This window comes from Poecile atricapillus, chromosome 2 (assembly GCF_030490865.1).
Source record: "Poecile atricapillus isolate bPoeAtr1 chromosome 2, bPoeAtr1.hap1, whole genome shotgun sequence".
Lineage (NCBI taxonomy): Eukaryota > Metazoa > Chordata > Aves > Passeriformes > Paridae > Poecile > Poecile atricapillus.
This window is the reverse complement of record NC_081250.1, coordinates 107166674-107188100: the sequence shown is the minus strand read 5'-3', so window position 1 is coordinate 107188100 and position 21427 is coordinate 107166674. Positions and strand designations below refer to the sequence as shown.

Genomic DNA, 21427 nt, shown 5'->3' with positions numbered 1-21427 from the left:
AGGAACTCTGTCCAGGTTTATTCTTTGGCAATGTTAGCACTTGCTGTGATGTTCATCAGCTTCAGACTTTGAAAAATAACTTGCAGCTGCCTCTGCAGTTTCTCTCCAGGTATGCTAATGAATGGCAAAGCAACTAGTTTTGTAACAGAATAGCAAAGCACTTGTCTTCAAGTAGACTGTAGAAAAAGTGGTAATTTCATTTAAAGGATTATTGGAGCAAGCTGCTGGAGTGATTTTCTCATCTGTAGCAGCAGGCTGTAATGTCATGAAAGAACTACTTGCAGTCTCGTTGACTTAGCTGGTAAACGTTCCCATAGCTTGTCTCAAGCTACTTTATCTAATGAAACCTTCAGAAGAGGGTGACATAAAGTCGCATTTGGTCTTGTTCTAGCTAAGATGTTAAGAAGTCTAAGTCTTCCTGATAGCAACTAGTAAATTCTAGTAAAATGGTTTGAGTCTGCTATTTTATTAGTGATTTATGGTGCTTAAAGTTGTTCATCTGTAGTGTCAACAACAATTGTTATATTGCTGATTGAAATCTTACAGAATTTAAATACTTTTTACTGTCACTCTGAGCAGAATGTTTCCATTTGTAAGGTATATCTGACTTGACCTACATAGCATCTTTACCTCTTAATCTGATTGCTTTCATTGGCTTTCCTACCCAGATGTCCATCGTGTTTTTACAACTTGATAAACCTCTTCTGTGAACTGACTTGTAGTCCAAATCAGTCTGACTTTTTGAATGTTACAAGCACCATACCTTATTATGATCCTGTTTTAAAAGAGAACAAAAGTAGCATTACAGAGCTGCAGTACTTTATTGGAGATCGATTTGCAAATGGTGAGTAAACAATGTGTTAATTTACCTTGGCTTTTGTCCAGGTAACAAGACCAGTGCTTTTTCAGAAATAATTTGGAGAGGGAAACATCTCTTTTGAAGTTTGAGTCATCACACAGGTAATAGTAGGTCCCCCTTAAAACTTATGGAACACTTAACTTCTGTCTGGGCAGGGCACATTACACTGACGCTGTTATTACTGTTTTAAAGGTTCAGTTGAGGATGAACATCTATACAAACAGTTAATAGCTGATAACCCTGAGGACTTTTAACTTCAGAAAAATAAAGTTGTTGCCAAGTATAGAATGTCCAAAGCCTACCTGATACTAAAACAGTCTGGCAAGCATGATAATAAAGTTTGTACACAGTGTACTGTGATGATTTTCTAAGAGGCACTCAGTTCTGAAATGAACGGTCTAGTCCTTTGTCAAAATCAGATGTTTTTAGAGAACAATTCATTTGGGTTGTGTTTTGATTCTGTAGAAAGCTTAAAGCATTAGTTCAGTCTTTTTATGTTTTTTTGCAGCAACCTTTAATAAAATTGAGACACTTGAAAGTCATATATGGCCTACAAGTTGAAAGTACCTTAAATGCTTTTCATAGCTTTCCCTGAAAATAATACTAGGTGATGGTTCCTGTCAAGCAGAAAAGCAGGTTCTAGCATAATGCAGCTTTGGGTGGCTTTCTCAGAGCAAGGTAGCTGTAGCAAAGCATTGCAACCTTGAATATTAGAAATACAGCTGAAAGCATTAGTTCACTTTCCTAAGATGGATGTTTCTACTTGAAAACTGTATGTATGTTCCTGGAACTTGGGGAGTCAGTAATATTGGAAATACTTGGAATGCTTACTCAAGTGATAACATTGGTTTAATGATTCTTCCCAGCAATGTACAATGCCTGCAAAGATGTGGAGGCTCCATCGAGCAATGTTAAAGCACTGGGGTTGCTGTGTGGGAAGGATGTCAAGGACTGCAATGCAACCAACTGGATTGAGTACATGTTTAGTAAAGACAATGGACAAACTCCTTTCAGCATAATTCCAATCTTTTCAGGTAAGAACCTGAGTCATCCTTACCTTTGAAGCTCCTGTCAAAGGTGGGGTGCTATGGCTAGAACATTGATTTTTAAACAGCTGTCCGGCAATGAAAGTCTGCAGTCAGAGGCTTTCAAAGCAATGTGAAATTAACTTATGTTTTTTTTTTATTTCTGCTTGGAAACCATACTTTCTGCTTTTTTTCTATACAGCTTCTTATTGTAGAAATCTCTAGAACTCAGTGATAGACTGAGCCTAGGCAACTGGCTACTTATATTTCCTTGGGGAATGGGCAGTACCCTTATCCTTGAGGATTTCTTTAACAGGAAGTTATTGTTGCACATTTCACGGTCTGAATAGATAAGGGGGATGACAAATCATTGCTGGGATGATAGAAGTATGTGCTTTACTTTGATTGACTGAAATGTTATAGACATGCCCAGTCATTTAATTATTAGACAACAGTAAATAATTGGTACCTGCTGTGGAAAAAGCAGTGGATTCTTCATCTGCAAGACCAAAAAATGCTGCTCTACGTAAGGGCTGTGGGCTTTTGTAAAAAGAGTTAACTCACTTAACTGGGATGGTCTGAATTTTTCCTGGTAGTAAATTGGCTCTGCAACTTGTGATTTGTCATAGATGTTCCTGTCCATGGAATGAACCCTATGAATAACGCTACCAAAGGCTGTAATGAGTCCATGGATGATTCAACAGGACCATGCAGCTGTCAGGACTGTTCAATTGTTTGTGGTCCAAAACCTCAACCCCCTCCATTGCCTCCTCCTTGGCTGTTGTTTGGTTTGGATGCTGTGTATGTCATCATGTGGATCTCATACATGGGCTTTCTTCTCATATTTTTTGCACTAGTGTTTGGAGTCTGGTGTTACAGGTAAAGAATTCAGAATGCTGAGCTCTGCAAGTCACTTGTTTATCCCTGAGAATTTCTTTGCCTTGGTCAGATGCTTATGGCTTGGCTATTTCAGGCAGCCAGAAGTCATGTTCTGTAACAGATACCACATATACTTACAGGAAGTGTTCTAACAGCTAAAACCACCTGGTAGAAAGTGATTGCAGAAGTTGCTTTAGTTGATGGCACACCCGTCATAGCATTCCTAGCTACAGAATCACATACACTATTCTTCAACTTTCTTATCTAAATATGCAGAAGTCAGGAAAAACACATTCATAACACAACAGTCACTGCTCTATTGCAAATTAAGTCATGAATACCTTTTCCTAGTCTCCTTTTTTGAAAAAAAACAAATGAAAGCTGTAACCCTTGATCATGCGGCTGGAGCACCTCTCTTATGAAGACAGGCTGAGAGAAATGGGGCTGTTCAGCCTGGAGAAAAGGCTCTAGGGATTCCTTACAGCACCTTCCAGTGCCTAAAGGGGGCCTACAAGAGAGCTGGAGAGGGACTTTTTACAAGGGCATGTAGTGACAGGACAAGGGGCAATGGTCTTAAACTGAGGGAGAACAGATGTGGATTAGATATTAAAAACAAATTCTGTACTGTGAGGGTGGTGAGTCAGTGGTAGACGTTGCCCAGAGAAGTTATGGACTCCCTACTCCTGAAGGTGTTCAAGGCCAGACTCAACAGGGCTTTAAGTAAACTGATCTAGTGAAAGGTGTCCCTGCTCATGGCAGGGGAGTTGGAATTGGATGATTTTTAAGATTTGCATCCAACCCAAACTGCTCTGCTACTATGATTGTTCAGTTATGACCAGAAAACTGAAATTGCTCTATAATAAGAATTAAGTCTGTGTGGAAAAGGATAAAAGGATAGTGGGTATGACAGTTTGATATGTTTGGTGGCCTTACCTTAGTGGGCAACATGAAATGGTAAGTGTGTTTGAGATGCCTGGTTCATATTTCTAATGTAAAAATCTCTTGCAAATATCAACTTTGTATCAATTTAAAGAGATTCTCTGTCTTGTTAATGCTAGCAATCTTGTAAGTGTGCACAAAGAATTTGTGCTTGATGTAAGCTGGAAAAGTTTATCAAGACAGCTGACATGGATGTATGTTGTTCTAAAGGATCACAAAGCTGGAGATTGTTGTACAAACAGCACAGATGCCTTTTTGGACAAGCAGGATAACACAGGTTCTTGCCTTGCAGGAGGCGGCACTTCGTCTCGGAGTACACCCCAATTGACAGCAATGTAGCCTTTTCTGTGAATTCCCACCGTGACAATGGTATGTCTTGGATAAGAGTAGTAGGTTTATTACAAACTCAACTTCAGTGCATCCCTTTCCTATGGATGGGCTCTGGAGTTTTAGCTTTTTTAGGCTAAAAGTCCATTCTTAGAGGGCCTTCAGCATTTTGGCCAGCATCTCTCTTGTTTCAGAGTAGTTCTTACCCCTATTTTAGTGGATGCTGAAAGCCATGGGGACACCCTTCATGGATCTAGCTAAGCTCCAAGGAAGTTCTGGAGGGCTTTGTCATAGAGGTATAGGGAGGGCAACATGATGCTAAAGTCAGTTTGATCATCCATGTATCCATTTAAAGCATGCTAGGAAAGAGCTGTAGTTTAACTTGTGTACCAGCTGAGGTAGCTTGTTTTACTGCTTGTGTCCTTTAGCTACTTCCTTTATTTGCTACACCTGCTGCTGTCAAAGACAACCTTACATTACAAGGTGCAAGCTGTTTTCTGCCCCTTGGCCTCAGTCAGGGATTGGTCCCAGGGTCTGACTGTCAGTGCAGGCACAGCCTCTGGTGCTTCCTACAAACAGAGTTGGAATAAAATTTCATCTTTCTGAGTGGACTCCAAGAAAGTACTGCTTAACTGACTTCTCAAACATTTGCTGTTTATTTCTTGCTCTTGCAGGAAACATTACCTGTGGTGAAAGGCTTGGTGAAAGGTTTGAGAATGGCCTGAGAATGACATTTACATCATGGGGAGCTTTCTGTGTCAGAAATCCACGTCCTGTTATCCTCTTCTCTGTGGTCTTCATTGCAATGTGCTGCTCAGGCTTTGTATATATTAAAGCAACTACAAATCCCGTAGATCTCTGGTCAGCCCCAAGCAGCCAAGCCCGCAAGGAGAAGGAATACTTTGACACACACTTTGGGCCTTTCTTCCGTACTGAACAAGTTATTATTCAAGCACCAAAGAGCCACCCAGACACCTACTCACCTTACCCATCAGGAGAAGATGTACCTTTTGGGCCTCCCCTTACCAAAGATATTCTCCATCAGGTAATTGGGACTTTCCAAGAACAAAGACCTGAGCATACTTAACAGGTATAACCACATGGTGTTGGTTCCATACAGCTTCCACCTGCAATGTTATGTATCCATTAAAACAGTCACTAGATAGTCATATTAAAAATCATAGCCTTACTATAAAGCTTGTTGCTGAAAAGCTTTCTGTTAGAGAGACACTTGATAGCTAAGTCCCAGTTCATAGTATGAACACAGAAATAATGTTTTTGTAATATGTTTCTATCAACATGTGCCCCTGTCTCTGGAAACTGGCAAGAACGTAACGTGCACTTAAGTCCTGTCTTGCAAGGGAAATGCTTTCTTGTGCTGCTCTTAAACTGTTTTTGTTTTTTTTTTAAAGGTACTGGATTTGCAGGATGCTATTGTCAACATAACTGCTTCTTATGACAATGAGACTGTAATGCTGAAGGACATTTGCCTGGCTCCTCTTGCTCCCTACAACAACAACTGCACTATCCTGAGCGTACTCAACTACTTTCAGAACAGCCATTCTGTTCTGGATCACACTATTGGGGATGAGTTCTTTGTCTATGCTGATTACCACACTCACTTCTTATACTGTGTTCGGTGAGCAGTACAGTTGCATGCTTTTTAATCAAGTTGTCAGTTCAGTTTGGTTTGGTGTGGATGCTGGCTCTAGTTTACCTTAAACGTGTTTTCAATGCTTCTGAAGAGTTCTGAACAGAAGACCAGTTTCTAAGCTTTCTCATTAGTTTATAGTTGAGTTGGTTAGAAGGTATTCCTTATCTTAAATGCTATAAGGCAGACACCTTTAAAACTGTATTTAAATTCAAAGCAAATGTAACACAAGGACAGTGTACCACTAGCAGTCTCGTCTGCTTTGTCTTGGTTTTCAGTTTTAACTCAACAGCTTTTTACTGTTTTGTGCTGTGCCTCAGCTGTCAAGCAGAAGCTAACAATTATTGCTGGTGATCTCTTTAGGGCTCCAGCATCACTGAATGACACAAGCTTGCTTCACGATCCCTGCTTAGGAACGTTTGGTGGACCTGTATTTCCATGGCTGGTGTTGGGAGGATATGATGGTGAGTGGCAAAACAGTATTGCAGTATGGGTCTGAGAGTACATACTTGTGTGCTGTTCTTGGTGCTAAAGGTGCATTCTCATTTAACACAGGTATTTAAATGCAGTCCAGAGAAACTGCAGTTTCGTTAAACTTTCAGTAAGTAAGGGCGTTTTAAATAAGTTTTCAGTAGACCAATGCTGTGATTGGAGACAGACTACTCTGGAAATGCAAGCAATCTGTAATTGGAACATCTCAACAGGAGAAATGTTTGCTCTTCTTTGGGCCTGGTAAAAGATAAAGACATGGAGTAGCTCAGGTTGACGTGTTGGGATGTATGTGTATATTGCTTTGAGTTAGAATAAAGTTTGTCACTGATCTGACAAAGCATTTAAGAATAGATTAAAGTGTTCACAGAAAAAATTCTTTCATAATTACTCTTAAGCCAGGACTTTGTTCAAGCAATTTATCTAATTAAATATAACTTGATAGTATATTTGTGCTTAATATATCTAAAATAGTGTTTAAAGGCGAGCACTTCTTTATTAAACTGTAGGAGATTTGTATTTGCTTTGAGTAAAATCTAAGTATGCAAGAGGTTTACATACTTAGATTTTACTTAATGCAAATTCATTTCAGTATTTATGAAGCCACATTCCTCATTAGATTGCAAGTCATAAGCAGTGGTTATATAGTAGCTCTTTGTCTAACCATGCAAAAATTTAATGTTGGGGTGTCATAAGCATGTTAAACAATGAATAATTACTCTGGAATGCAATCTGGAGTGCTTATCAACTTCTGTTCTTATTTCAGTAGGGTGTTTGAGAACTCAGTGGTGTTCAGTGGAGTTGTAGGGATGGGATTGCTTTGGAAAATGCTGATTTTAAACTTATTTGTGTCTGCTATACTGGAATTATATTTACATATAAATATATATAAATAAAATATTGAGTTACATTTTTTAATGCCAACCTTCTTTTTTTTTTCTTCTATAGATGATAACTATAATAATGCCACAGCTCTTGTAATTACTTTTCCTGTCAACAACTACTACAATGACTCAAAAAAGCTGATGAAAGCCTTGGCATGGGAAAAAGAGTAAGTAGTCTTCCTGTGTTCTGAAATGCATACATGACTTAATGCAGCTTTCAATGTAGATAAAAAAGAAACACCTGCATTGTACTGACAGTTTTTCAGTATAACTACAGGTACGTTTTGAGAGGCAGCAAAACTGGTTAAAAACAGACTGTGCTGGTCATAAGACCTTTGCTTTGTCTTGCACACTTAATTTGCTTTGAGACATAGGTTCTAGTCCTCTTAGTGACCATCTAGCCCAGTAGGGCTTGCCAATAAGTAACTTCAGAAAGGATTTATTTTATTGTGGCTAGAATTACACAGGTAGACTCTTTAATTTACTGGGCCATTAACCATCAGTGGAAAGGTCGGGCCTGATGCTGTAGTTCTTTCCCTTTCATTTTTAAAAACGTCATCCAGATGAACATCTAAGGCTTTCATTCCCTTTACCACCTTGACGACGTGGCTTACACAGGCCAGCTGCTCTGGCTGTCAGTTCAGATAAAAACTGCTGTACTAGAAAGCTTGTGACAAAATAAAAGTATGGCAAGCATCTGCCTGTGTCACAGGCACCTCTCAAATTGGGGAACTGAAACGAGGGCTAATGAATCGTTCCAGTACTGTAAGCATGCTGCAGTTATCTTTCATATGTGTATTCCTAGGTATAGCTTTGAGGAAAATTGTGCTTAGAGTTTGAAACAGTTCATGCAAGATACTTATTTGTCCTCATACTCTGGAAGGAACATGGAAAGTATTTCAGCATAGTGTATTTCTAGTGCTTAGAGCAGAGTTCTAGGTATGTGTATCCAGCACCTCTCTTTAAAAACTGAGAATGGTCCATCAAAGTACTGTCTGGCTAGTGCACTCTTCTACCACACAGATGATGCAATTTTTCCACCAACTGACTTTCAAATATTTCTAGTGGAAGTGTGATCAACCTCTTGGTTTTATTTTTTTAGGTTTATTAACTTTCTGAAGAACTATAATAATTCAAACTTAACTATATCATTTTCTGCTGAACGGAGTATTGAAGATGAGATCAACCGCGAAAGCAACAGTGATATTAGCGTTGTGTTGATAAGCTATATTGTGATGTTTGTGTACATCTCGATAGCTTTGGGACATATCCAGAGCTGTAGAAGACTGTTGGTATGTGTATAGTTTTCATTGCTATAAAGTATGAAGCTAGAGCTTGCTGATAGCTCTAAGTGATTTGACTATTTTTGCAGAATGCTGATGTTCAATTTCTTTTTAGAGTGTTGAGTTCCCCTTGGGCAGGAGTTAGGGGGAGCATTGTTCTTGTACTAGACCATTCATTTGTGTTTCATAGTCTCAGCTAAGTTCTTTCACTTGATGTTCAGTTAACATTAGCTTCAAGACTTGTAGTTTCAAGGTTGATTATTTTTTTTAATATATTCGTATCTTCAAAAACCCCTCTAAAGTTTTCTGCTCCCTAGACTAAATGTTAGAATATGGCTTTTGCCTTGGCAATAATCTATTCTGTGGGATGATGCTTGTTTGGCTGACTTTCAGTGCAACTTTTTTTTAGGTGGATTCAAAGATCTCTCTGGGCATTGCAGGCATCCTGATTGTACTAAGCTCAGTAGCATGCTCTGTAGGCATTTTCAGCTACTTTGGGATCCCACTGACACTGATTGTGATAGAAGTAATTCCTTTCTTGGTGCTGGCTATTGGAGTGGACAACATCTTCATTATGGTTCAGACACTTCAGGTATTTACTTTCATACAAACTCTTCTGAAAATGCCTGTCATTTTTGAAGTCTTTAAACTTGGAGCAGGAAGTCTTTTACATTCCAGTGCTCAGCTCAATGTGAGCAGCTCTGGAATCTCACAAGATATCTAGTGGAAGAAAGACAAGAATCTGTGTACATTCTACCTTCACAAAAAAGAACCCCAGTTTATGTCTCTGCATTTTCTTACTGCTGCTTGATATCAAAATAGTTGTAGAACTCAACTGTTGTTTTGATCACTTGTAATTTTAGCATATTGTTAGCAGTAGTAATGAACTAAACTACATGCTTTAGACTAGGGACTTCTGACACTAAGTCTTAGTGGGTAATCAGCTTTTAATTTGGCAGGTTCAATATCCCACTGAAACTGGCACTGCCTCTGTTGAATGTGTAGTTTTATATGAAGTACTGAACTTAGTACTATAGTTTAAATTTGAAGCAAGACGGCAAGTAATGTTCAGGCTGCTCTTGTTTAAGAGTCTCAGCTGTTTTTAATCAATCTCTTGTTAATGTAGTGAAAACAATGAAAGAGTTTAGGATATTTAAAAGTTTTGGGTGTTTTAAAGCCATATGAAATAGCTTTATAAATTACATGATTCCTAATAATAATAAATTATTGCCTTAAAACAGAGAGATGAACGCCTTCAGGGTGAAACTCTGGATAAACAGATTGGCAGAGTCTTGGGAGATGTGGCACCCAGTATGTTTCTCTCATCCTTTTCGGAGACTGTGGCATTCTTTCTTGGTAAGACTCCTTTAATATTTGAAGATAAGGGCCCTATCATAACTGTGTGTTGCAAGGATAAATGCAATACTAAAATATAAAAGTAAAGTAGGAATTTGTAGGGGCGGTTTAGCTTAGTTGTTCATTACTATTAAGTTAAACTTCTGCTGGGGAGATAGGCACTGGTGTACTTTAAGAGTTTGGCACAGTTAAAAAGATCCAGTATTGAATCTGTCAAGCTTTTCAGCCTGAAAGACTGGAGGTTTTTACTGATTTGCAGTGACTGACAAAGTCTAAATTTGATCTTAGGTAGATAAAATATCAGGGTGTATGAACTATATTGCATTTAGTCATCTTGCCAAAATGCCCCTTGGCTGGAAAAGTGCCCCTATGACAGATTTATGTTTGAGGCTCACTTTACAATGATTTAGAGGTAAATCTTTTGTTACTGTACAAGTATAATTTGGCTTCTTTCATAATGGCTTTGTTTACCTACAGTGTAATTTGTCATTGGATCACTTGCATTGATTGGAATGGTTTAATATTAAAGCAAGATATTGCCTGACAGCACTGCTTAACTGGCCTGTTACACAGTCTGCACCTAAGTTTGGAATTGAGAAATGGGTTAGAACTACTCACTTCTTTGCCGAGCCTCAGTGCTGTTAAACAGGTCAAAGACAGCAGCTGTAGCCAGGCTTGTATGAGCTGTTTCCTTTGCTCTGGAAAGAAAGGCTCTTTGTCCTGCTGTGAGGCTACCACTTAAACTGGATGTTTGTGTAGAAAATGCTTGTGCATTTCTAGGAGAAGGGAGCTCTCTTAACAAGCTGGGTCACTTCCTCCAGGAACACTGTCTACGATGCCAGCGGTTCGCACATTCTCCCTGTTTGCTGGAATGGCTGTGCTCATAGACTTCATTCTTCAAGTGACTTGCTTTGTGAGTCTCCTAGGCTTGGATATTAAGCGTCAAGAGGTGAGTATAAGTGCACCTGTAACTGCAGTGTAATGGGGATGATGACATCTGCAGAACTGCTCTAACTCTGGCATTTAATCCATTTTCAGAGTAATAGACTGGATATTCTGTGTTGCATCAAAAGCAGTGAAGAAATGAGTGGAGTCCAGCGTTCTGAGAGCATGTTATTTCTGTTCTTCAAAAATCTGTTTTCTCCATATCTACTTAAAGATTGGATGAGACCAATAGTAGTATGTATAATCAATTTAAATTAAGCCATCATCTAAACTTGAGCAAAAGAGCAGTGAGCCTGAAGACCTAAATAGGGAAGAAAAATCTTGAAACCAGTGAAACAAATTAAGCTTCTAGTACTTTTGTTCTCAGCATAAGAATAGAAATAAGCTTTACTAACTGCAAAAGTATTTCAGTAAATAGAGGCTTGATCATGGATTGTCCAAATCCCAGATTTAAGAGTTGCATTGCAGACAATCAAAGTACTTTAGCCTATGTGAAAAAATCAGCATGTGTTGGCTTTTACACTGCATTAATCCAGAGCATTGTTGCTGAATCCATGATTCAGTTTAAGGTTATTGTGCTTATTTACAGAAGGTGTTTGTAACTTTTACTGTTGATTTCTAAGAATAAATTTCCTTACAGTTCCAGAGGGATGTTTTGAGTAATTACGTTTTACTGCTGCTGTTTTATTAACCCTGGCTAGCATATTTAAACTAGAGCCTCTTTGCATGGTCCCTATTAGCTTAGCAAATGAGCCCTATTGCCTGTTGTTTCTGTACAGTTCTCACTTCCATGGATTTGCTTATTTTGCAGATAGCAGTGTTTGTGGGTATCCTGTCATTCAGTGCAGCAGTTATGCACAATGTAGAGATTGGACTGGATCAGTCTCTCTCAATGCCAGATGTAAGTCTTATGATCGTGTCACTGTTCAGCAGTTTGTGGCTGAATTGAAACTTGATACTTTGTGGTGCTACCTCAACATTCTATATTAGTAACTCAAAACTTTCCCTTGAAGGATTCCTATGTAATAGATTACTTCAGCCATATGAACAAGTACCTGCATGCAGGTCCTCCTGTCTACTTTGTCCTAGAAGAAGGACACAACTACACCTCTTTGGAAGGGCAGAACATGGTGTGTGGTGGCATGGGATGTAATAATGATTCACTTGTCCAGCAAGTCTTCAATGCTGCAGAAATTGGTAGCTAGTAAGTCTTTTATGCTTGTCTGCGTAGTTGCATGGAAGAGATGTAGTGGAGCAGTGTGTCCTCCTGATTTAGCTCAGGCTCAGCTAATAAACTAAAAATGTAAACTGACATTCTATTTTATTTGCTTTATATTGTGGGTTTGGGAGGGAGTGGGTTTGAAGCAGCTGAGACAATCTTTCTAAAGTGAGGATAAAACCTATCTGGACTGGTGGCATACATTGATGTACTTGCGTTTGTAAAACAGGGTGATCCTTCAAGGAATCTTGGAATGATAGTAAGAAAAACTCATGAAAACCTCTCAGCAGAGTTATGATGTTCTGGAAAATGGATGCATGCTCAGTTTCTAAACCTGGTGAATAAACTAGGCTAGCCTAGGGAGGCTAAGCAGGAATTTCATCTGCAGCTAAAAACTCAAGGAAGTCTTTTCCCAATTCCTTCCACTGTAGTTCATTTCAGCCTAACTGAAGGAGGAGCTTTGCTTGAAAACTGAGATAACAGCCTTGAGAAGGCTGACCTAGAACAAAGTGGAGTAAGATGGGGAAAAGAGTGGGCAGGAGAATAGAAAGCTGAGCTTGGCAGTAGAACAGGATGCAGTGAAAAAGCTACTGTTTTCTAGATGCAGTGTTCTGAGCTACCTGAGCATTATGGCTCTTGGATGGGATACTAGAGCATGGGACTATATGAAGAGCTGAGTAGATTTGACAAGAATGAGTTGACATGGCATAAATTAGCACTGGAGAGATCAAGTGATACGTTTTGGAATTAGACATAAAATTACTGATGATGGATATATTGTGGTATTTTTATTAGCACGAGGATAGGCTATGCCCCATCATCCTGGATTGATGACTACTTTGACTGGGTGAAGCCACAGTCTTCCTGCTGCAGAGTCTACAATACCACTGGACAGTTCTGCAATGCTTCAGGTACAGGCATCCATTTTGTTGCTAGTGGATTAGCTTAGTTTATAAGTTTCACAGCCAAAATATTTTCTCATGGTATGAGTCAAGCAAATACCTTTTCTTACTGTAAGTAGGAACCTCTTGAGTTGTTCTCTTAATTTATTTGAACTGCTGTTTGAGTGACCTTAAATATTCTACTGGAATGCTGCAGACTGAAAACAGCCTACCTAGACAGCCAGTGTGACTTGCTGTAAAAATTCTGATCCTTCTGTTGGTTTTCTTAGAGCACACAAACTTGGAGCTCTGCTTTTGTTCAGTTCCTTCAGCTGGGTGTAGTTGTCATCAGATCTAACAGATAAATACACAAGTAAGAGTTCTCTGACAGGCCTTGCTTTAGTAGCAATAAATCAAATTAAGGACTACAAATCTTATATGGAATTTCAGGATGGATCAGTTAGTTCACCAGTAAATATGCTTTTAATGGAATTGCATCCTGCAGTGATGCAAGTCAGAAGTTACTAGTGTTAGGAAAAAGCATACTTGATCCTGTAGATGACCTTCTTCCTCTATTTCTTCAGTCAGCGATCCGTCCTGCACTCGTTGTCGACCACTGACTCAAGAAGGCAAGCAGAGGCCACAGGGTGAAGACTTCATGACCTTTTTGCCAATGTTCCTATCAGACAACCCTAATCCAAAATGTGGCAAAGGGTAAGAGCCTTATTCCACAGGCCCTGCTTAGACCAGTGTGTCAAAGATGCTTGCTCTGGATTTTGTCTGGAGGTTAGATACCTAATGTCCTCCTAAAAGCCATACAGACATTGACATCTCACCAGCTCTGTATTATTTTCTGAGAAAAAAACCCAACAGACTCATTATCAACTAAATGGAATAGCAGCTTTCCCGTGTACAAAGAGAGACAACATCTATGGTCAGTCTGTTCTAGAATATCCTGTGCAATCTTGAAATGTCTTGTGCTCTGAAGCTTTTATAGTTTTGGAAACTGCTGGAAACAACTACCATCTGTTTGCCCTCTAAAGGGCACCTACAAGAGAGCTGGAGAGAGACTTTTTACAAGGCGGTGTAGTGATAGGCATAGCTTTAAAATTAAAGAGGGTAGGTTTAGATTAGATGTTAGGAAGGAATTCTTTACTCTGAGGACAGTGAGGCACTGGAATAGATTGCCCAGAGAAGCTGTGCCCCATCCCTGGAAGTGTTCAAGGCCAGGTGGAATGGGATGTGAGCAACCATAGTGTAGTGGAAGGTGTTCATGCTCATGGCAGGGGTGGAACTAGATGATCTTTATGCTCCCTTCCAACTCAAACCATTCTATGATTCCATAGGATTATGTGTTATAAAAGCTAATAAATTTGAATGGTGCTGACATCTGATATGTACTTGTTTTTATAGAGGACATGCTGCATATAATTCTGCTGTCAACTTCATAAACAACAAAACTGAGGTTGGAGCCACTTATTTTATGACTTACCATACTGTACTGAAAACGTCATCTGATTTTATTGATGCTATGAGTAAAGCTCGGATTATAGCAGACAATATTACTGAAACCATGGGCATCAAAGAGAAGAACTACCGGGTGTTTCCTTACAGGTATGGTTAGATCTTTCTTGCCTTGGTGACAAACACTTGAGCAACACATAAAAGGTGCTGGCTAATAACATTTTAGGAATCTGAGATTTGTCTAACAGGAGGTAATGCAGAAACTTTGGGATTTCTAGTAAAACTAGGAAGATATAATTTGTATCCATAGCACTGGCTTCTTATGTTATTGATAACTAACTTAAATCCTTCACTACAAAGGTAGATCTGACTCCATTTTTGGGCATTTCCTAGCTTTCATAGTAGGGTTTAATAGTTCAAACATAAGCAGATATGTTGACATGGGTAGTTGCAAGCTGTGATATGAATGTTTTGACTTTAAATAAGTTATTTAAATATAAAGCAAATGCAGTAGCAATGTCAAGTATAGGAGTACCACACTAAAATCGAGTTGGAGTTGGTATCTGTACATCTGAAATACTGATTTCTGCATCAGAGAATCCTACCTGTCCATCTGCAGTAGCTCCTGCAGGTATCAAAATGGATCTGAGCACCTACCTTCTGGTATCTACAGTAGATACTTATATTGAAATATGGGAATTACACTGACTTCCAGACCATGATCTTTATTTGAAGCGTTAGTGAGGAGTTAACTCCTACAGAATGATGGCTGTTACATGACATTCCACTGACACAAGGAAGCCAGGTTCTGTTGGTGACTTCTGTCAGGGGAACTACTTTATCCTTAGCACAGAAGCTAATCTAATATTGGCATATAAAGGGGAAGATGGCTAATGACAACCTCTCTTTTTTTCTACAGTGTGTTTTATGTCTTCTATGAACAATACTTGACAATTGTGCACGATGCTATCTTTAACCTCTGCATCTCTTTGGGATCAATATTTCTGGTGACAACTGTGCTTCTTGGTTTTGAAGTATGGGCTGCTGTTGTGGTTTCGATAACTATTGCTATGATAATCATCAACATGTTTGGAGTGATGTGGCTCTGGGGCATCAGCTTGAATGCAGTTTCATTAGTGAATCTTGTCATGGTAAGTCAACAAGACCTCTTCTATTTCCAAGTTTTGCAATGGCCTCTGGGAAGCAACACTAAGCTTGTAACTTCCCGTGGTACTTCAGCCCTGAGCACTGATGACAGCTTCTACCAGTTGCTAAGAATCTTTTTAGCCCATCCAGAATTCTGAGTAGAGACCTTGCCATTAAAGTGCTCATCTAACTGATGTTTTCACATGTTTCCCTTCACTCTTCAGAGCTGTGGTATCGCTGTGGAATTCTGCAGTCATGTGACAAGAGCGTTCACCGTCAGTACCAAGGGCAGTAGAGTGGAGCGTGCAGAAGAAGCTCTGTCTCACATGGGCAGCTCAGTGAGTATCTGCTGGGTGAGGAGGGGAAAAGGAGTGGCCAACTAACAGCCTTGCTATTGTAAGAAATGTTATAGGTGACAGTCTTAAGTCATAAAGATGACCTTGCTTTTTCTTTTTGGAATGCTTTAAGCTGTTAAGGTCAGCATAGGTTTCTACTAGTAAAAGGGATAATGAAGACTCCTTTTTAATCTGATGTTACTACCTAATAGTAGAGGAGAGCTAAATGCTTTAGCTGAACTAGTAGTTTGGATAAACCTCAAATTGTTCCATTACAATTCAAGTGTTTCTCTTCCAGACAGTCAGATATGATTAGGAAAGGTGGTTGTGAGTATGGGATGCAGTTGGAGCTTGTAGAGAACAAGCAGAACTCAGTGCTAGGCAGTGCTGTCATGTCACTTGTCCTAGACTAAGTGACCTGTATGGGGTTGGAATGGACAGTTCTTGTGATGTGTGTACCACACCAGGTACAGAGCTTCACTGGAATGGGAGTTAATTTAAGTAAGAGTTTTCACTTGTATCTGCCTGAAGCAAAAATTAATTAGGTGGCTACATAGATCAGAGTGGATTTTTAATCATACTGAGCCTGTCCTGTGGGACCAAAAAGATGATCTCTTTTCCTTAGTGCATCTTGATTTGGTTCTAGACTGGCAGTGCAGGAGATATAGGATATAGGAGCCTTAGATTACACAGAAATGTTACCAAATGCTAAATACTTGAAGGAAATGGATTACCTAAACCCCTGCTTATCACTTAAACACTTTCTTTATTGCCAGGTTTTCAGTGGTATCACACTGACCAAATTTGGAGGAATTGTAGTATTGGCTTTTTCCAAATCTCAAATCTTCAAGATATTCTACTTCAGGATGTATCTAGCTATGGTTGTGCTGGGAGCAACACATGGACTGATATTTCTTCCAGTTCTGCTTAGTTACATAGGTAAGATGTGACAGTTTGCTCTATACCACACTTCAAACAAAAATAGCTGACTCTGGACTTTCCATGATGTGGAAAGTCTTGCAGAGATGAAAAGCAGCACTTGAATCTGCTTCTCTCATCAAAGTGGCCTGTCCTTTGGAAAACAAAGGTTGACTGGTGGCACTGCAAGCTCAATGTTGTGGGCTTGCTGAACTGAAGCAAGTGCAGCCTGGCCCATGGGGTTGCACTTTGCTGGGCTTTGTGAAGGTGGTAGCTGGGCCCCTGTGATCCCCAAGAGCAGCATGATTAGCATGGTTCAACCTGGGGACAGGATGGTGGGTGGAAGCAGCAAACCTCCTGCGGGTCACTGTTCCTGCATTTGGAGAAACGACCTTGCCTTGCAGCAAGGATGGTCCAGGCATTGTCCTCTTGAATTTGAAAATGCACGTGTATAGTGTAGTCCTTAAAGGCAGACTTAAACTGAGCCTTACTTAAGACTGACGGGGATTCATCTACCAGTGCCTTTGTTGTGGCTGACAGTTATTAACAGCTGAGCAGCAGCACACTTCTGAATGTTCAGCTGGCCCTAAACAGTAAGATCATGCATGCTTACTGCTGACTGATCAGCTGCAGTGTGGAGCCTTTGGATAACTCTCTTCTCTCATTCAGGCCCATCAGTAAATAAAGCTAAAACTCGTGCTGCACAAGAGAGGACCAGAGGTACAGAACGGGAGAGACTCCTCTACTTCTAGTTTTTAACAGTGTTCAGTGGACTGCTTGAACTGCGGCTTAGGCCCAACTCCTAAGAAGTGAAACGCAGCAATGTTCTATGACTATCACACTGTAACCACCACAGACTTGACTCCTGCACAGATTCAACTAGAAGATACCAGCTGCAGCTTTGGACATAGCTTTAAACTCAGGAAATGCTAAGTGTGGCTCAAGTAACAGTATTACTAAAACTAGATGTGTTAATAAGACTACTAAAACACTTCTGTTTTCAAGAGGTTGCATCTTTTTCCTCCAGCTACCTAAACCAGCTGTAGTGAGAGTTGAATACCATTTTGTCAAATTGAGGTGATGTGTATGAGAATGGACTGCTCAACCACTGACACTTATTTTAAATGCAGGTCAATGCAATTTTTGTCTCTATTTTTAGGGGGAAGCCATCACAAGTTGTAATATTTTTAGTACTATTTGCCAAAATGTCTTGTATATACTTTATTATAAAATAGCAATTTTGTAGTTCAAAAATCTACTTAAATGCAATAAATTAAGTTTATACATTTCAGTGGAAGAGTCTTTCAGAATGTTGTGGGTTTCATGAGAGCTTGTTCTCCAAAAACTTGTTTGAAGAAGGTGACATGTTCTTCACAGTGCTCACCTAAGGGAGACAAAATGAAAGTTCATGTTCACTTTCCAACTCAGAAACCAAGACTGTGTAACACAAGATTGTGTAGTTTCACTTACTTTCATTTATTTGTACTAATTTTTATCTTTAATGCCTTTGAGTACCAGAGTTGAACAAACAGAAAGCATTGGAATACTGAAGTATTTCCAGTCCTGTGACTGGTATTCTCAAGGTGAAGCAGATGTTTGATCTAGTTCATGTATCTAACCAGCAAGATTCACAGCCATGTGAACTGGATTTTAACTTTACTGTCAAAATACAAGAGCATGGGGTAGGATTCTGTACCTACAGAAAGTCTGGTGATTACAAACATATTGCTGGTGCAAGCTGTTTGGTTTGGCTTTTAAAGGAAGAACTGGAGCATAAAACAAGGCTTGAATTTTTATAACTACTGGAAATAGACAACTGAACTCAAAGGTTTCCCAATCTGGTTGCTGACTTCAAGAGAAAGCACTAATTTGAGATAATGGCTCTGCTAAGCTAAGCAGCGAGAGCAACTGCAAGTCAAACAGGTTCACCTGCAAGTTTATGTTTAGCTCAGCCTCTTTACTCCTGAGTGCAGTGGACAAATTAATTTAGAAGTGTGCTTAAAGGTGAGTATAAAATACAAGCTAATATGTGCCAAGAGTTTTACCATCTAATACAGACTCAACCGGATTGGAAGTGAAACAAGTCTCAGCTGTGTTTGCACAAGTGAGTATCTTAGTCAAACTGCTTATTGCTTACCTGGTGTGAAGCTGGGGTTTCCTCGTAACCGCTGGTTTCTTTGTTCAAAGAATCGGAATATGGTGTAGAAAAGCATCTCATCCTCTGCTTGTTTCGCTGCATCAAGGAATTTGCGGGCTGAAATGCTGTCATGTCCTCCAATACCCCTGATGAATCTCAAGGCAGCCAAAACTTGATGTTTGGACAACAGAACTTCCACTATTTCATCATTTGCTGTGGAAAGTCTCTGTGAAGTCAATCACAGTTGTAAGACAATGCTTCTAATGCATGCAAATGATTGATGCTAGTTAATGACTTCAAGGTCAGGGAACCAGTCTAACCCACATGGGACATGGACTTACAAGAGCCAGAAATGCTTACTTTTAACATGTCCAGTGAGAGCTGATGTGCAGGAGGGTAAATGCTTTCCAGGGACAGTAAGAGACAAGCCTAGGGCAAAAGTAGAAATAACCTTAAAATTCTGAAGGCTTCCCACCTCCCTCACTAGCATGTTGGAGCTACTTGTCTTACATACCAAGGGCTTTGAATCACTGAGCACATGGTACTGCAGAAACTGATGGAGCATGTAGAACAAGTTGTGTTGAACAAGGGTTTTAATGACCAGCTCATACAAGTAGTGCTGTAAATGCAGGAAGACAATCAAAGGTATGTCTCTATATGTGCGTTTACAATCTAAAAGTCAATATTGTATAGAATTTATACATGTGACCAAGACAGAACTAAAACTGCATGTAATTTCATGGAGTGGGGCAATGTACTTAGCATATCAGTGATTTACCTGAACTGCAATCTGGAACTGGTTGAGAGAGCGAATGTATTCCATCAAAACAGCTATAGTGAATTTGTGAGGTGCTTCCTGGACAAAGAAGAAAGTGTTAGATGGAACTTCTGTTAATAACCCCATAAGAATAGGCATCAAAATACCCTAATCCTGACAAAGCTTCCTGCAGCCAATTTCAAGCTGTCAGCTTAAGTTAGCTGATCTGAGACTGCTGCCAAATTAGCCCTTAAATTTATTTCATTAGTCCTTAAAATTAACTTACCTTCTTCTCTGTAAAAACTGATAAAACATGTGTGTACATATCAGACTGGTCAATAACTGCTTGAGTGCGGACAGGGCGTTTCAGGAGTGGATTACTTCTACTCAGGCCTGTTTCTACCACCTAGGAGAAAAAAAAGTCTTTTAAAAAGAACACTGTAGTTTAGTACAGTTCTGAGTCAGTCTCAGTGTTTTCTGTTTCAAACACAACTATAAACTTGTTAACAAGGAAATTCAAATCTGTGGTCATATTATATTAGATGCATCTTGTTCAGTGGGGCTTTCATATTAAATTTAAAAACACTTTTTAAACTTAAATAAATACAGCTGCTCATACATACCTCAAAGCCAGGAGATCAGTCTAACTAATTACACTGACACAGGCCCTCAGGTTTAGAAGAGTTTTGAGTATGTGACTATACTCTGAGTTAGGATTTGAATTTGGTACTTTAACAAAGTTACTGAGATGTATCAGGACTGCCTCTTATGCCATGATACAGTGTGCAGTGAAATCTGTGCTTTGGAAATCAAGGTAGTAATTGATTCAGAGTTGCTTTTTCAGCTTCTGCCTTCTCTCTGCTTTCAAGCTCTGGGGTATGTTAACTCATGACTCTGGAGATAAGCTATGCAGCACCTCCCACACAAGTGTCAGGTGGAGGTCCTAATGCATTTTTCACAGTAGACTTTTAATTATGAGCCTGAGGCAGTCAGGACCTTTTGGGGTAAGCCCAAATTTCCTAAGTAGGAAGGAGCATGCCTTCACCTTGATGCCACCTGAAAATCAAACAGCATTGTCCTGTCTATGTAAGCTGCTAGAGTTAACATGGCTTACCATCGTATAGCTTTGCTCAGCTTCCAAGTACTTCTTATATTCATGATTCAGTTTGTCAAAAACAGTTGCAATCACAGACAGTGATCCTCTTTCTGGCTCACTGAGCACTGAAAAGATAAAAAGAAATAACTATGAGGAGAAATAACCAGGCACCTGAATGTTGCCTTTTTCAAAAGGTGATCTCTATTCTCTACCTAATTTTTAATTTTTAAGAAACACTTTCAATCATGTCAGGTGTATTTGAATTGAAGTGGGGGGAAAGTTGAATTTTTCATGCTGTTAAATTCCTTCAGAATTGTGACTGAGAGTAGTTGAAGCAAATGAGATCCTAAGGACCAAGGCAGTTTCAGAGGTGATCTCAAATCTAAGAACAGCTAAACTAACTTGGATGAGTATTTATTCAATAACCATTATTGTACTTTCAAGATACAGAAAATACACTTGAACTTACTTTGAGAGCATACAGACAGGATAACCATTTTGCATTCTTTTCTTTGGAGAAGGAAATCCATTAGTTTTCCTTTATCTAGCAAGAGGTTAACTACAGGTTCAAGTTTCACCTGAAGACTCCAGAGGTAACCTTGATTTGAAGGAGTAAGCAAAGTGAATTGTCTTGTACAGCACAGCCTAGACAATACAACTTTTCTACCTTTAAATGAAAACACATCAAGATCATTTATTTGCCTTTCTAAGCCCATATTTTAGAGCAGTATTACCCTTGAAAAGTTGTAGTAGAGATAGTTAATCCTCATGTATCACTACCAAGAGCAATCAACTTGGCATTATGTACCTAATAAGTCACTTCAGTTTTAAGCTGCT

At 39.4% G+C, this 21427-nt stretch overlaps 2 protein-coding genes across 2 annotated transcripts in view; one reads left to right on the top strand and one right to left on the bottom strand.

Annotated features, from left to right (window-relative positions):
* NPC1 (NPC intracellular cholesterol transporter 1) overlaps nt 1-17891 on the top strand; it is a 26250-nt gene extending 8359 nt beyond the window's left edge. The window contains exons 3-25 of the mRNA XM_058832948.1: nt 3-109; nt 669-844; nt 1726-1893; nt 2514-2763; nt 3995-4071; nt 4704-5074; nt 5442-5668; nt 6044-6144; nt 7118-7220; nt 8156-8345; nt 8746-8928; nt 9578-9692; nt 10514-10641; nt 10731-10871; nt 11449-11538; nt 11651-11841; nt 12652-12767; nt 13322-13451; nt 14151-14351; nt 15121-15352; nt 15572-15685; nt 16459-16621; nt 17270-17891. Coding sequence (XP_058688931.1) covers nt 3-109; nt 669-844; nt 1726-1893; nt 2514-2763; nt 3995-4071; nt 4704-5074; nt 5442-5668; nt 6044-6144; nt 7118-7220; nt 8156-8345; nt 8746-8928; nt 9578-9692; nt 10514-10641; nt 10731-10871; nt 11449-11538; nt 11651-11841; nt 12652-12767; nt 13322-13451; nt 14151-14351; nt 15121-15352; nt 15572-15685; nt 16459-16621; nt 17270-17352 — 3657 coding nt within the window. The 3' untranslated portion in view covers nt 17353-17891. The remainder of the gene's footprint in view (nt 1-2; nt 110-668; nt 845-1725; nt 1894-2513; nt 2764-3994; nt 4072-4703; nt 5075-5441; nt 5669-6043; nt 6145-7117; nt 7221-8155; nt 8346-8745; nt 8929-9577; nt 9693-10513; nt 10642-10730; nt 10872-11448; nt 11539-11650; nt 11842-12651; nt 12768-13321; nt 13452-14150; nt 14352-15120; nt 15353-15571; nt 15686-16458; nt 16622-17269) is intronic.
* The window catches only part of RMC1 (regulator of MON1-CCZ1), an 18616-nt gene continuing 14980 nt past the window's right edge, over nt 17792-21427 (bottom strand). The window contains exons 13-20 of the mRNA XM_058832949.1: nt 21060-21188; nt 20609-20715; nt 19781-19900; nt 19516-19593; nt 19252-19356; nt 19098-19166; nt 18738-18963; nt 17792-17984 (exon numbers count right to left, since the gene is read on the bottom strand). Coding sequence (XP_058688932.1) covers nt 17905-17984; nt 18738-18963; nt 19098-19166; nt 19252-19356; nt 19516-19593; nt 19781-19900; nt 20609-20715; nt 21060-21188 — 914 coding nt within the window. The 3' untranslated portion in view covers nt 17792-17904. The remainder of the gene's footprint in view (nt 17985-18737; nt 18964-19097; nt 19167-19251; nt 19357-19515; nt 19594-19780; nt 19901-20608; nt 20716-21059; nt 21189-21427) is intronic.